Genomic DNA, 15,000 nt, shown 5'->3' on the forward strand with positions numbered 1-15,000 from the left:
GACAGCTTGGATCTCGTAACTCTGACCTACAGTTTGTAAGGAGTCTCCAGTTTCAGGAAGTTTACAAAAAAAAGCTTGAAAAATTGTAATTATTGGGAAATGGCTACAGTAAAAGAGGAAAAAAACACTGTGGGACATTCTGTTCAAGGAAAATCATTAACTCTGGGCTGGTGAACAGGAGCACTTGGATTATTTCCCTGTGTGCTTTCCAGAATGTTTTATTCCTCACTTAATAAATATAGAAAAAAAATTAAATAAAAATTAATTCATTATTTAAAAAAACAACAATTAATTGTTACAAAAATAATTAATTATTAAAAAAATTAAGAAAAATCGAAATTAAAAACAAGAAATATAAAAGTAAAATAATCGATACCAATTAAAATAAAAAAAATATTTGAAAAAATAATGAATTCTTTAAAATAAATTAATTATTTAAAAATAATTAATTATTTAAAAATTTGATATAAAAAAATCTAAATTAAAAACAAATGTAAACGTAAAATAATCGATAAGGAAACCTACATTAAAGCTCAATATTACAGTATAAATTTCTATTTATAGTTTATAGTCTAGTTTTATGTTCCAGTGGTTTATTTTCTGTATTCAGGCTACAGGTTCCGTGTATATTTTACTGATTGCACCTTTAATAGAAGCCATTTCTGGCGGTGAGAGTCCAGCTTCAGCTCTCCGGTGTAAATACGTGTAAATAAGAAGAACCATTCTAAAGCAATATGAACTACGCTTCCTCGACTAGTTTACACTGTCGCTGTCACACACACTCACACCGAGGTTCATCATTATTATTATCATAATCATAATTATTATTATTATTACTGCCATCTCCGACATCGGTGCAGAAAAAAATCAGTGTACATTTCGTTCATTCGTTTTTCATTTCAAAAATTCAAACAACTTTTTGTTTTCATGTTTTTTTTTTCTTGCCAGCTAAAATAGTAAATGAATTCTTTTTCTCCTAATATTTACAAAAGAAAAAAAAAGAATTTAAATAGGGGAACAAATTTTCCAGAACATTTCAGTGCAATCAGAAATTAATCTGAAAAACCATAAAAAAAAAAGCAAAAAAAAAAAAAAAGTTTTATAGTATGTTTTTTTCCAAGAGCTGAAACTGCGTGTAGATTTTTTTTATAATTTTCAAGAAAACAAATAAAAGGCAACACACACAAATAAAATATAATTCTGTATTTATTATACATTTTTGCCAATTTTTTTATTAAGTTGACCAACCAAACTCAATTTAACATCAGTGTCTTTTTTTTTTTCTTTGTTTTTCTTTTTTTTCTTAGCTTTGCAGTCATAAAACTTTAACAGAAAAATTAAAAATTTGCCAAAATGTTGGATAGACAGGTAGAGTTTTATTTAAATGATCAATGCAGAGGCCAACAGTGAGTTGTTGTTGTTGTTATTATTATTATTATTATTATTATTATTATTATTATTATTATTATGTATTTAAAATGTTATGTAAATATCACAAATGGTGTTTATGATCCTGAAACTTTACCTTGTAGAGTTTACTAACGTTTACAACTCCACTGAATATCTAGCTTACTTTATTTTTAAGGAAAGGAAACATTTCGGTTGTTGTGTTCTAATGTGCCATGTTCCATTGCACAGTTCTTATGATTTATAATAATAGACTTTAAAAAAAACAAACAGTAATAATAAAATAGTTTTTTTTTTGTCTCTATAGCACTTATTGATCAGTGATTTAGCCCGAGTGTCTTTGCTTTAGCACCTTCTTCCCATAAAACTGTACTTTCTGCATGTTCTCCATGGAGAAATCTTAGAATCTGTTTACAATCATAGAATTGAATATGGTATATGTGTACGTATTACTAAACAGTAATTTGCCTTCATTCTCAGAATCTTCTTCACCTGACATTTCTCTCATGTATAGGCTGGCTGTTTTCTATGCTTGTAAATATGTATGTAATGAGAAAATCAATCATTGTGTAGCACAAAATAAAAAAGTAGCCATTGTAAATAACTGTTAAGTGACTGTTTTTGTTTGTTATTTTTAAAGGTAACATACTTTCATCTGAAGTTTTTAATTAATGAATTTAATTATGTTTTTATATATAATCAATCTGTTTGTTATTTATAAGATGTTTGTGATCCACAGATAAAGTGACCCGTTTATGTAGTCTGTAATGGCGTGTTCCATTGCCTGCTATTTTATGACCCTTTTCGATGTCCGTATCCGAGGACGTTTTTAGGTGTTAGGTGAGGCCTTTGGCTTTCCACACTGCTGCCTTTCTCCTTCGTATCTCCTTCTCAGTAAAATTCCTGCAGCTTCAGCTATAAGCCCACCGTCCTAAAGAATATCCAGGTAGGACATCTATTTTAATAACTTACAGATATATTTATATCGCGTTTAATACCTTTATATTTCAACTGCATCAAACGAACAGATTTTTTATAATTAATCCTCAAGTGAAGCTGTCGTGCTAGCTGGAAGGTGTTAGCTACCTAGCTTACCTGTTTTCACAAAGATTAAACGATTAATACTATTATAAATTAAACATATCATATTATAAATCTTTATGATTTGCGGTTTGATCACAAATGTAAAAATTATAGTCATTAAAACGGGTGCTCGTTTTATTTGCTAAAGGTGTTAGCATCATCACCTGCTAGCTCCAAGCCTGAGGTCAGAATGTCCCTTCATCACGGCTTTTAAAACATTTCTCATCGATTCTGTCTATAATTCTAGATCATTTCTTTATTTTATAACTTTGTTTTATAACTCACATAGCTTTAGCAAGGTGCTCAATAAATGCCCTAAATGTAGCTTTTGTTAGGTGACAGTGACACTGTGTGTGTTTATATATATATTTTTATAATATAATAATATTCTGTTATATAATAAGAATCATTTTGAATGCAGATGCATTAAGTGTACAGTTTCTATCAGTAGATTTGTGTTATAACGCATTATAATCTTCACCTGCTCTTAGACTGTAGTGCAGGTCTGGAGTATGCTGGATAAACTGGGACAAAATTCTGAAGCTTGAAGATGATGAATTTTTAAAGTATACTACATTGCCAAAAGTTTAGGGACATCTGCCTTCTAATCAACATGAATGTAATATGGAGTTGTCCTGCCCTTTGCAGCTTCAACTCTTCTGGGAAGGCTTTCCACAAGGTTTAGGAGTGTGTTTATGGGAATTTTTGACCATTCCTCTAGAAGTGTATTTGTGAGGTCAGGCACTGATATTGGACGAGAAGGTCTGGCTCTCAGTCTCCACTCTAATTCATCCCAAAGGTGTTCTATGGGGTTGAGGTCAGGACTCTGTGCAGGACAGTCAAGTTCCTCCACACCAAACTCACTCATCCATGTCTTTATGGACCTTGCTTTGGTCACTGGTGTGCAGTCATGTTGGAACAGGAAGGGGTCATCCCCAAACTGTTCCCACAAAGAGCATGAAATTGTCCAAAATGTCTTGGTATGAAGCTGAAGCATTAAGAGTTCCTTTCACTGGAACTAAGGGGCGGAGCCCAACCCCTGAAAAACAACACCTGAACTCAATGATCTGAATTCACCATGAAACAGGTCGCCATGACGACACTGCTGTAAACAAACTTGAACATGGAGGCAGGATGAATGATGATGATGATGTCACTTGTTCTGTTGTTTGTTTGTTTTTCTTAAGAAAAGGATATTATTGTGATTATTTTTAGATCATCACCATGTACTAATTATAGTGTGTGTGTGTGATTATACCTTACAAGATCATAGGATGGTTAATTATGACTCAGTCTCTCCTGCAGAAACATGGCCGCCCCTCCATCATATGCTGATCTCGGAAAAGCGGCGAAGGATGTGTTTAATAAGGGATACGGTGAGACGCACACACACACACATTGCAGATGCATCACACACACACGCACACACACGCGTGCACACAGACACAGAATGAGTCTGTCACTGTGTTTATGCATTATTTATGTATATAAACACACTGCCATTTTTAGTTCTGTAATTGTGTGTGTGTGTGTGTGTGTGTGTGTGTGTCAGGGTTTGGAATGGTGAAGCTCGACCTGAAGACCAAGTCAGCCAGTGGAGTGGTGTGTACCTCTAGTTATATATCTGAGTGTTAGTTAGTTATGTATCTCAGTGTTAGTAATATCTGAGTGTTAGTTAGTTATATATCTCACTGTTAGTTATATATCTGAGTGTTAGTTAGTTATATATCTCACTGTTAGTTATATATCTGAGTGTTAGTTAGTTATATATCTGAGTGTTAGTTAGTTATATATCTCACTGTTAGTTATATATCTGAGTGTTAGTTAGTTATATATCTCACTGTTAGTTATATATCTGAGTGTTAGTTAGTTATATATCTCACTGTTAGTTATATACCTGAGTGTTAGTTAGTTATATATCTCACTGTTAGTTATATACCTGAGTGTTAGTTAGTTATATATCTCACTGTTAGTTATATATCTCACTGTTAGTTATATATCTGAGTGTTAGTTAGTTATATATCTCACTGTTAGTTATATATCTGAGTGTTAGTTAGTTATATATCTCACTGTTAGTTATGTATCTGAGTGTTAGTTAGTTATATATCTCACTGTTAGTTATATATCTGAGTGTTAGTTAGTTATATATCTCACTGTTAGTTATGTATCTGAGTGTTAGTTAGTTATATATCTCACTGTTAGTTATATATCTGAGTGTTAGTTAGTTATATATCTCACTGTTAGTTATATATCTGAGTGTTAGTTAGTTATATATCTCACTGTTAGTTATATATCTGAGTGTTAGTTAGTTATATACCTGAGTGTTAGTTAGTTATATATCTGAGTGTTAGTTAGTTATATATCTCACTGTTAGTTATATATCTGAGTGTTAGTTAGTTATATATCTCACTGTTAGTTATATACCTGAGTGTTAGTTAGTTATATATCTCACTGTTAGTTATATACCTGAGTGTTAGTTAGTTATATATCTCACTGTTAGTTATATATCTGAGTGTTAGTTAGTTATGTATCTCAGTGTTAGTAATATCTGAGTGTTAGTTAGTTATATATCTCACTGTTAGTTATATATCTGAGTGTTAGTTAGTTATATATCTCACTGTTAGTTATGTATCTGAGTGTTAGTTAGTTATATATCTCACTGTTAGTTATATATCTGAGTGTTAGTTAGTTATATACCTGAGTGTTAGTTAGTTATATATCTGAGTGTTAGTTAGTTATATATCTCACTGTTAGTTATGTATCTGAGTGTTAGTTATATATCTCACTGTTAGTTATATACCTGAGTGTTAGTTAGTTATATATCTCACTGTTAGTTATATACCTGAGTGTTAGTTAGTTATATATCTCACTGTTAGTTATATACCTGAGTGTTAGTTAGTTATATATCTCACTGTTAGTTATATATCTGAGTGTTAGTTAGTTATATATCTCACTGTTAGTTATATACCTGAGTGTTAGTTAGTTATATATCTCACTGTTAGTTATATACCTGAGTGTTAGTTAGTTATATATCTCACTGTTAGTTATATATCTCACTGTTAGTTATATATCTGAGTGTTAGTTAGTTATATATCTCACTGTTAGTTATATATCTGAGTGTTAGTTAGTTATATATCTCACTGTTAGTTATGTATCTGAGTGTTAGTTAGTTATATATCTCACTGTTAGTTATATATCTGAGTGTTAGTTAGTTATATATCTCACTGTTAGTTATGTATCTGAGTGTTAGTTAGTTATATATCTCACTGTTAGTTATGTATCTGAGTGTTAGTTATATATCTCACTGTTAGTTATATACCTGAGTGTTAGTTATATATCTCACTGTTAGTTATATACCTGAGTGTTAGTTAGTTATATATCTCACTGTTAGTTATGTATCTGAGTGTTAGTTAGTTATATATCTCACTGTTAGTTATATATCTGAGTGTTAGTTAGTTATATATCTCACTGTTAGTTATATACCTGAGTGTTAGTTAGTTATATATCTCACTGTTAGTTATATACCTGAGTGTTAGTTAGTTATATATCTCACTGTTAGTTATATATCTGAGTGTTAGTTAGTTATATATCTCACTGTTAGTTATGTATCTGAGTGTTAGTTATATATCTCACTGTTAGTTATATACCTGAGTGTTAGTTAGTTATATATCTCACTGTTAGTTATGTATCTGAGTGTTAGTTAGTTATATACCTGAGTGTTAGTTATGTATCTGAGTGTTAGTTGGGTTATATATCTCACTGTTAGTTATATACCTGAGTGTTAGTTAGTTATATATCTCACTGTTAGTTATATATCTGAGTGTTAGTTAGTTATATATCTCACTGTTAGTTATATATCTGAGTGTTAGTTAGTTATATATCTCACTGTTAGTTATGTATCTGAGTGTTAGTTAGTTATATATCTCACTGTTAGTTATGTATCTGAGTGTTAGTTAGTTATATACCTGAGTGTTAGTTAGTTATATATCTCACTGTTAGTTATATATCTGAGTGTTAGTTAGTTATATATCTCACTGTTAGTTATATACCTGAGTGTTAGTTAGTTATATATCTCACTGTTAGTTATGTATCTGAGTGTTAGTTAGTTATATATCTCACTGTTAGTTATGTATCTGAGTGTTAGTTAGTTATATACCTGAGTGTTAGTTAGTTATATATCTCACTGTTAGTTATGTATCTGAGTGTTAGTTAGTTATATACCTGAGTGTTAGTTAGTTATATATCTCACTGTTAGTTATATATCTGAGTGTTAGTTAGTTATATATCTCACTGTTAGTTATATACCTGAGTGTTAGTTAGTTATATATCTCACTGTTAGTTATATATCTGAGTGTTAGTTAGTTATATATCTCACTGTTAGTTATGTATCTGAGTGTTAGTTAGTTATATACCTGAGTGTTAGTTAGTTATATATCTCACTGTTAGTTATATATCTGAGTGTTAGTTAGTTATATATCTCACTGTTAGTTATATATCTGAGTGTTAGTTAGTTATATATCTCACTGTTAGTTATGTATCTGAGTGTTAGTTAGTTATATATCTCACTGTTAGTTATATATCTGAGTGTTAGTTAGTTATATATCTCACTGTTAGTTATGTATCTGAGTGTTAGTTAGTTATATACCTGAGTGTTAGTTAGTTATATATCTGAGTGTTAGTTAGTTATATATCTCACTGTTAGTTATGTATCTGAGTGTTAGTTAGTTATATATCTCACTGTTAGTTATGTATCTGAGTGTTAGTTAGTTATATACCTGAGTGTTAGTTAGTTATATATCTCACTGTTAGTTATGTATCTGAGTGTTAGTTAGTTATATATCTCACTGTTAGTTATATATCTGAGTGTTAGTTAGTTATATATCTCACTGTTAGTTATGTATCTGAGTGTTAGTTAGTTATATACCTGAGTGTTAGTTAGTTATATATCTGAGTGTTAGTTAGTTATATATCTCACTGTTAGTTATGTATCTGAGTGTTAGTTAGTTATATATCTCACTGTTAGTTATGTATCTGAGTGTTAGTTAGTTATATACCTGAGTGTTAGTTAGTTATATATCTCACTGTTAGTTATATATCTGAGTGTTAGTTAGTTATATATCTCACTGTTAGTTATATATCTGAGTGTTAGTTAGTTATATATCTCACTGTTAGTTATGTATCTGAGTGTTAGTTAGTTATATATCTCACTGTTAGTTATATATCTGAGTGTTAGTTAGTTATATATCTCACTGTTAGTTATATATCTGAGTGTTAGTTAGTTATATATCTCACTGTTGGTTATATACCTGAGTGTTAGTTAGTTATATATCTCACTGTTAGTTATGTATCTGAGTGTTAGTTAGTTATATACCTGAGTGTTAGTTATGTATCTGAGTGTTAGTTGGGTTATATATCTCACTGTTAGTTATATACCTGAGTGTTAGTTAGTTATATATCTCACTGTTAGTTATATACCTGAGTGTTAGTTAGTTATATATCTCACTGTTAGTTATGTATCTGAGTGTTAGTTAGTTATATACCTGAGTGTTAGTTAGTTATATATCTCACTGTTAGTTATATATCTGAGTGTTAGTTAGTTATATATCTCACTGTTAGTTATGTATCTGAGTGTTAGTTAGTTATATATCTCACTGTTAGTTATGTATCTGAGTGTTAGTTAGTTATATACCTGAGTGTTAGTTAGTTATATATCTCACTGTTAGTTATATATCTGAGTGTTAGTTAGTTATATATCTCACTGTTAGTTATATACCTGAGTGTTAGTTAGTTATATACCTGAGTGTTAGTTAGTTATATATCTCACTGTTAGTTATATATCTGAGTGTTAGTTAGTTATATATCTCACTGTTAGTTATATATCTGAGTGTTAGTTAGTTATATATCTCACTGTTAGTTATGTATCTGAGTGTTAGTTAGTTATATATCTCACTGTTAGTTATATATCTGAGTGTTAGTTAGTTATATATCTCACTGTTAGTTATGTATCTGAGTGTTAGTTAGTTATATACCTGAGTGTTAGTTAGTTATATATCTCACTGTTAGTTATATATCTGAGTGTTAGTTAGTTATATATCTCACTGTTAGTTATATATCTGAGTGTTAGTTAGTTATATATCTCACTGTTAGTTATATATCTGAGTGTTAGTTAGTTATATATCTCACTGTTAGTTATATATCTGAGTGTTAGTTAGTTATATATCTCACTGTTAGTTATATATCTGAGTGTTAGTTAGTTATATATCTCACTGTTAGTTATATATCTGAGTGTTAGTTAGTTATATATCTCACTGTTAGTTATATATCTGAGTGTTAGTTAGTTATATATCTCACTGTTAGTTATGTATCTGAGTGTTAGTTAGTTATATATCTCACTGTTAGTTATATACCTGAGTGTTAGTTAGTTATATATCTCACTGTTAGTTATGTATCTGAGTGTTAGTTAGTTATATATCTCACTGTTAGTTATATACCTGAGTGTTAGTTAGTTATATATCTCACTGTTAGTTATATACCTGAGTGTTAGTTAGTTATATATCTGAGTGTTAGTTATATCTGTGTGTGATTTGTGTGTTCAGGAGTTTAAGACCTGCGGCTCGTCTAACACGGACACAGGGAAAGTGATCGCAAATCTGGAGACTAAATATAAATGGGACGAGTACGGAGTGACCTTCACTGAGAAATGGAGCACTGACAACACACTGGGTACTGAGATCACTGTGGAGGACCAGGTACACACACACACACACACACACACACACACACATACACACACACACACACACACACACACACACACACATACACACACTGGGTACTGAGATCACTGTGGAGGACCAGGTACACACACACACACACACACACACACACACTGGGTACTGAGATCACTGTGGAGGACCAGGTACACACACACACACACACACACAGGGTACTGAGATCATTGTGGAGGACCAGGTACACACACACACACACACACACACACTGGGTACTGAGATCACTGTGGAGGACCAGGTACACACACACACACACACACACACACACTGGGTACTGAGATCACTGTGGAGGACCAGGTACACACACACACACACACACACACACACACACACTGGGTACTGAGATCACTGTGGAGGACCAGGTACACACACACACACACACACACACACACACTGGGTACTGAGATCACTGTGGAGGACCAGGTACACACACACACACACACACACACACACACACTGGGTACTGAGATCACTGTGGAGGACCAGGTACACACACACACACACACACACACACTGGGTACTGAGATCACTGTGGAGGACCAGGTACACACACACACACACACACACACACACACTGGGTACTGAGATCATTGTGGAGGACCAGGTACACACACACACACACACACACACACACTGGGTACTGAGATCACTGTGGAGGACCAGGTACACACACACACACACACACACACACACACTGGGTACTGAGATCACTGTGGAGGACCAGGTACACACACACACACACACACACACACACACACACTGGGTACTGAGATCACTGTGGAGGACCAGGTACACACACACACACACACACACACACACACTGGGTACTGAGATCACTGTGGAGGACCAGGTACACACACACACACACACACACACACACACACTGGGTACTGAGATCACTGTGGAGGACCAGGTACACACACACACACACACACACACACTGGGTACTGAGATCACTGTGGAGGACCAGGTACACACACACACACACACACACACACACACTGGGTACTGAGATCATTGTGGAGGACCAGGTACACACACACACACACACACACACATACACACACTGGGTACTGAGATCACTGTGGAGGACCAGGTACACACACACACACACACATAGGGTACTGAGATCACTGTGGAGGACCAGGTACACACACACACACACACACACACACACACTGGGTACTGAGATCACTCTGTGGAGGACCAGGTACACACACACACACACACACACTAGGTACTGAGATCACTCTGTGGAGGACCAGGTACACACACACACACACACACACACACACACACTGGGTACTGAGATCACTGTGGAGGACCAGGTACACACACACACACACACACTGGGTACTGAGATCACTCTGTGGAGGACCAGGTACACACACACACACACACTGGGTATTGAGATCACTGTGGAGGACCAGGTACACACACACACACACACACACACACACACTGGGTACTGAGATCATTGTGGAGGACCAGGTACACATACACACACACACACACACACACACACACTGGGTACTGAGATCACTGTGGAGGACCAGGTACACACACACACACACACACACACACACACACACACACTGGGTACTGAGATCACTGTGGAGGACCAGGTACACACACACACACACACACACACACACAATGGGTACTGAGATCATTGTGGAGGACCAGGTACACACACAGACACACACACACACTGGGTACTGAGATCACTGTGGAGGACCAGGTACACACACACACACACACACACACACAATGGGTACTGAGATCATTGTGGAGGACCAGGTACACACACACACACACACACACACAATGGGTACTGAGATCATTGTGGAGGACCAGGTACACACACAGACACACACACACACTGGGTACTGAGATCACTGTGGAGGACCAGGTACACACACACACACACACACAATGGGTACTGAGATCATTGTGGAGGACCAGGTACACACACACACACACACACACATACACACACTGGGTACTGAGATCACTGTGGAGGACCAGGTACACACACACACACACACACACACTGGGTACTGAGATCATTGTGGAGGACCAGGTACACACACACACACAGGGTACTGAGATCACTGTGGAGGACCAGGTACACACACACACACACACACACTGGGTACTGAGATCACTGTGGAGGACCAGGTACACACACACACACACACACACACACACACACTGGGTATTGAGATCACTGTGGAGGACCAGGTACACACACACACACACACACACACACACACACACTGGGTACTGAGATCATTGTGGAGGACCAGGTACACACACACACACAGGGTACTGAGATCACTGTGGAGGACCAGGTACACACACACACACACACACACACATACACACACTGGGTACTGAGATCACTGTGGAGGACCAGGTACACACACACACACACACACACACACTGGGTACTGAGATCACTGTGGAGGACCAGGTACACACACACACACACACACACACACACACACACACACACACACACACTGGGTACTGAGATCATTGTGGAGGACCAGGTACACATACACACACACACATACACACACTGGGTACTGAGATCACTGTGGAGGACCAGGTACACACACACACACACACACAGGGTACTGAGATCACTGTGGAGGACCAGGTACACACACACACACACACACACACACACACACACACTGGGTACTGAGATCACTGTGGAGGACCAGGTACACACACACACACACACACACTGGGTACTGAGATCACTGTGGAGGACCAGGTACACACACACACACACACACACACTGGGTACTGAGATCACTGTGGAGGACCAGGTACACACACACACACACACACACACTGGGTACTGAGATCACTGTGGAGGACCAGGTACACACACACACACACACACACACACACACTGGGTACTGAGATCACTGTGGAGGACCAGGTACACACACACACACACACACACACACACACACACACACACACACACACTGGGTACTGAGATCACTGTGGAGGACCAGGTACACACACACACACACACACACACACACACACTGGGTACTGAGATCACTGTGGAGGACCAGGTACACACACACACTGTGATCTGATTGGTGTGTGTGTGTGTGATCTGATTGGTGTGTGTGTGTGTGATCTGATTGGTGTGTGTGTGTGATCTGATTGGTGTGTGTGTGTGTGATCTGATTGGTGTGTGTGTGTGTGTGTGATCTGATTGGTGTGTGTGATCTGATTGGTGTGTGTGATCTGATTGGTGTGTGTGTGATCTGATTGGTGTGTGTGTGTGTGTGATCTGATTGGTGTGTGTGTGTGTGATCTGATTGGTGTGTGTGTGTGTGATCTGATTGGTGTGTGTGTGATCTGATTGGTGTGTGTGTGTGTGTGTGATCTGATTGGTGTGTGTGTGTGTGATCTGATTGGTGTGTGTGTGATCTGATTGGTGTGTGTGTGTGATCTGATTGGTGTGTGTGTGATTTGATTGGGGTGTGTGTGTGTGTGATCTGATTTGTGTGTGTGTGTGTGTGATCTGATTTGTGTGTGTGTGTGTGTGATCTGATTTGTGTGTGTGTGTGTGTGATCTGATTTGTGTGTGTGTGTGTGTGATCTGATTTGTGTGTGTGTGATCTGATTTGTGTGTGTGTGATCTGATTGGTGTGTGTGTGATCTGATTGGTGTGTGTGTGATCTGATTGGTGTGTGTGTGTGATCTGATTGGTGTGTGTGTGTGATCTGATTGGTGTGTGTGTGTGTGTGATCTGATTGGTGTGTGTGTGTGTGATCTGATTGGTGTGTGTGTGTGATCTGATTGGTGTGTGTGTGTGATCTGATTGGTGTGTGTGTGTGTGTGATCTGATTGGTGTGTGTGTGTGATCTGATTGGTGTGTGTGTGTGATCTGATTGGTGTGTGTGTGTGATCTGATTGGTGTGTGTGTGTGTGTGATCTGATTGGTGTGTGTGTGTGATCTGATTGGTGTGTGTGTGTGTGATCTGATTGGTGTGTGTGTGTGTGATCTGATTGGTGTGTGTGTGTGTGATCTGATTGGTGTGTGTGTGTGTGATCTGATTGGTGTGTGTGTGATCTGATTGGTGTGTGTGTGTGTGTTTTTATAGATTGCTAAAGGACTGAAGGTGACGTTCGACACGTCGTTCTCTCCAAACACAGGGTGAGTAACTCCACTCGTTCCTCCTCGCATCCCTCCATCATCATCATCATTAACACTCTCTCAGACCCTACACTCTTTATCATTGTTTTATTCTCTCTTATTGTATGTAAATGAGTGTAATCTCTCTTCAGTAGGTCAGTAGGTGTGTATGTATAAGCCCCTCCCCTTTCCCCCCTTCTGGTGCAGGAAGAAGAGTGGGAAGGTTCAGACGGCGTATAAGTGTGAGTTCCTGAATGTGGGCTGTGATGTGGACTTCGATTTCTCCGGCCCGTTGGTTCAGGGCACCGCCGTTCTGGGCTACGACTCCTGGCTGGCCGGCGTCCAGGCGACCTTTGACCCCGCCAAGTCCAAAATCACCCGCAACAACCTGGCCATCGGCTACCGTGCGGGAGACTTCCAGCTGCACACACACGTGTGAGTGTGTTTATAATACACTCCATACTCTCACTCATTCAGCACACACACACACACACACTTCTGTCCAAATGTCAGGATCAGGACATGGTGGAGGTGGAGTGTGATGATTTTCTTCGGGTAGTGTTTACAGTGTTTATATACAGTCATGTTAAAGTGTGTGTGTGTGTGTGTGTGTGTGCAGGAATGACGGCTCTGAGTTCGGAGGCTCTGTGTATCAGAAGCTGAGTGATAATCTGGAGACAGCGGTGAATCTGGCCTGGACCGCTGGGAGCAACAACACACGCTTCGGCATCGCTGCTAAATACACACTCGACTCCAACTCCTCTGTTAATGTGAGACACACACACACACACTCACACACACACACACACACACTCGACTCCAACTCCTCTGTTAATGTGAGACACACACTCACACACTCACACACACACACACACACACACTCGACTCCAACTCCTCTGTTAATGTGAGACACACACACACACTCGACTCCAACTCCTCTGTTAATGTGAGACACACACACACACACTCGACTCCAACTCCTCTGTTAATGTGAGACACACACTCACACACTCACACACACACACACACACACTCGACTCCAACTCCTCTGTTAATGTGAGACACACACACACACTCGACTCCAACTCCTCTGTTAATGTGAGACACACACTCACACACTCACACACACACACACACACACTCGACTCCAACTCCTCTGTTAATGTGAGACACACACACACACACTCACACACTCGACTCCAACTCCTCTGTTAATGTGAGACACACACACACACACACACACACTCACACACTCGACTCCAACTCCTCTGTTAATGTGAGACACACACACACACACACTCACACACTCACACACTCGACTCCAACTCCTCTGTTAATGTGAGACACACACACACACACACACTCGACTCCAATTCCTCTGTTAATGTGAGACACACACACACACACACACACACACACACTCACACACTCGACTCCAACTCCTCTGTTAATGTGAGACACACACACACACACACACACACACACTCACACACACACACACACACACTCACACACTCGACTCCAATTCCTCTGTTAATGTGAGACACA

General features: G+C 37.8%; 2 protein-coding genes across 6 annotated transcripts in view; both read left to right on the forward strand.

The window, feature by feature from the left end:
* LOC131363830 (sphingomyelin synthase-related protein 1-like) overlaps positions 1 to 2,011 on the forward strand; it is a 29,985-nt gene extending 27,974 nt beyond the window's left edge. For all 4 annotated transcript variants that reach the window (XM_058406752.1, XM_058406754.1, XM_058406751.1 and 1 more), the window contains exon 7: positions 1 to 2,011. This exon is cut by the window's left edge and continues 956 nt beyond it. The gene's annotated coding sequence lies outside the window, so the exon portion shown is untranslated.
* A 222-nt stretch (positions 2,012 to 2,233) lies between these two features.
* The window catches only part of LOC131363836 (voltage-dependent anion-selective channel protein 2-like), a 20,313-nt gene continuing 7,546 nt past the window's right edge, over positions 2,234 to 15,000 (forward strand). The window contains exons 1-7 of one of the 2 annotated variants that reach the window (XM_058406763.1): positions 2,234 to 2,353; positions 3,796 to 3,866; positions 4,043 to 4,092; positions 9,087 to 9,239; positions 13,421 to 13,473; positions 13,660 to 13,887; positions 14,072 to 14,222. In XM_058406763.1, the coding sequence (XP_058262746.1) occupies positions 3,800 to 3,866; positions 4,043 to 4,092; positions 9,087 to 9,239; positions 13,421 to 13,473; positions 13,660 to 13,887; positions 14,072 to 14,222 (702 nt within the window). In that variant the 5' untranslated portion in view covers positions 2,234 to 2,353; positions 3,796 to 3,799. Of the gene's footprint in view, positions 2,354 to 3,783; positions 3,867 to 4,042; positions 4,093 to 9,086; positions 9,240 to 13,420; positions 13,474 to 13,659; positions 13,888 to 14,071; positions 14,223 to 15,000 lie in introns of both variants that reach the window. The other variant, XM_058406764.1, reaches the window with a different exon arrangement.

The sequence above is a fragment of the Hemibagrus wyckioides genome, linkage group LG13 (genome assembly GCF_019097595.1).
Source record: "Hemibagrus wyckioides isolate EC202008001 linkage group LG13, SWU_Hwy_1.0, whole genome shotgun sequence".
Lineage (NCBI taxonomy): Eukaryota > Metazoa > Chordata > Actinopteri > Siluriformes > Bagridae > Hemibagrus > Hemibagrus wyckioides.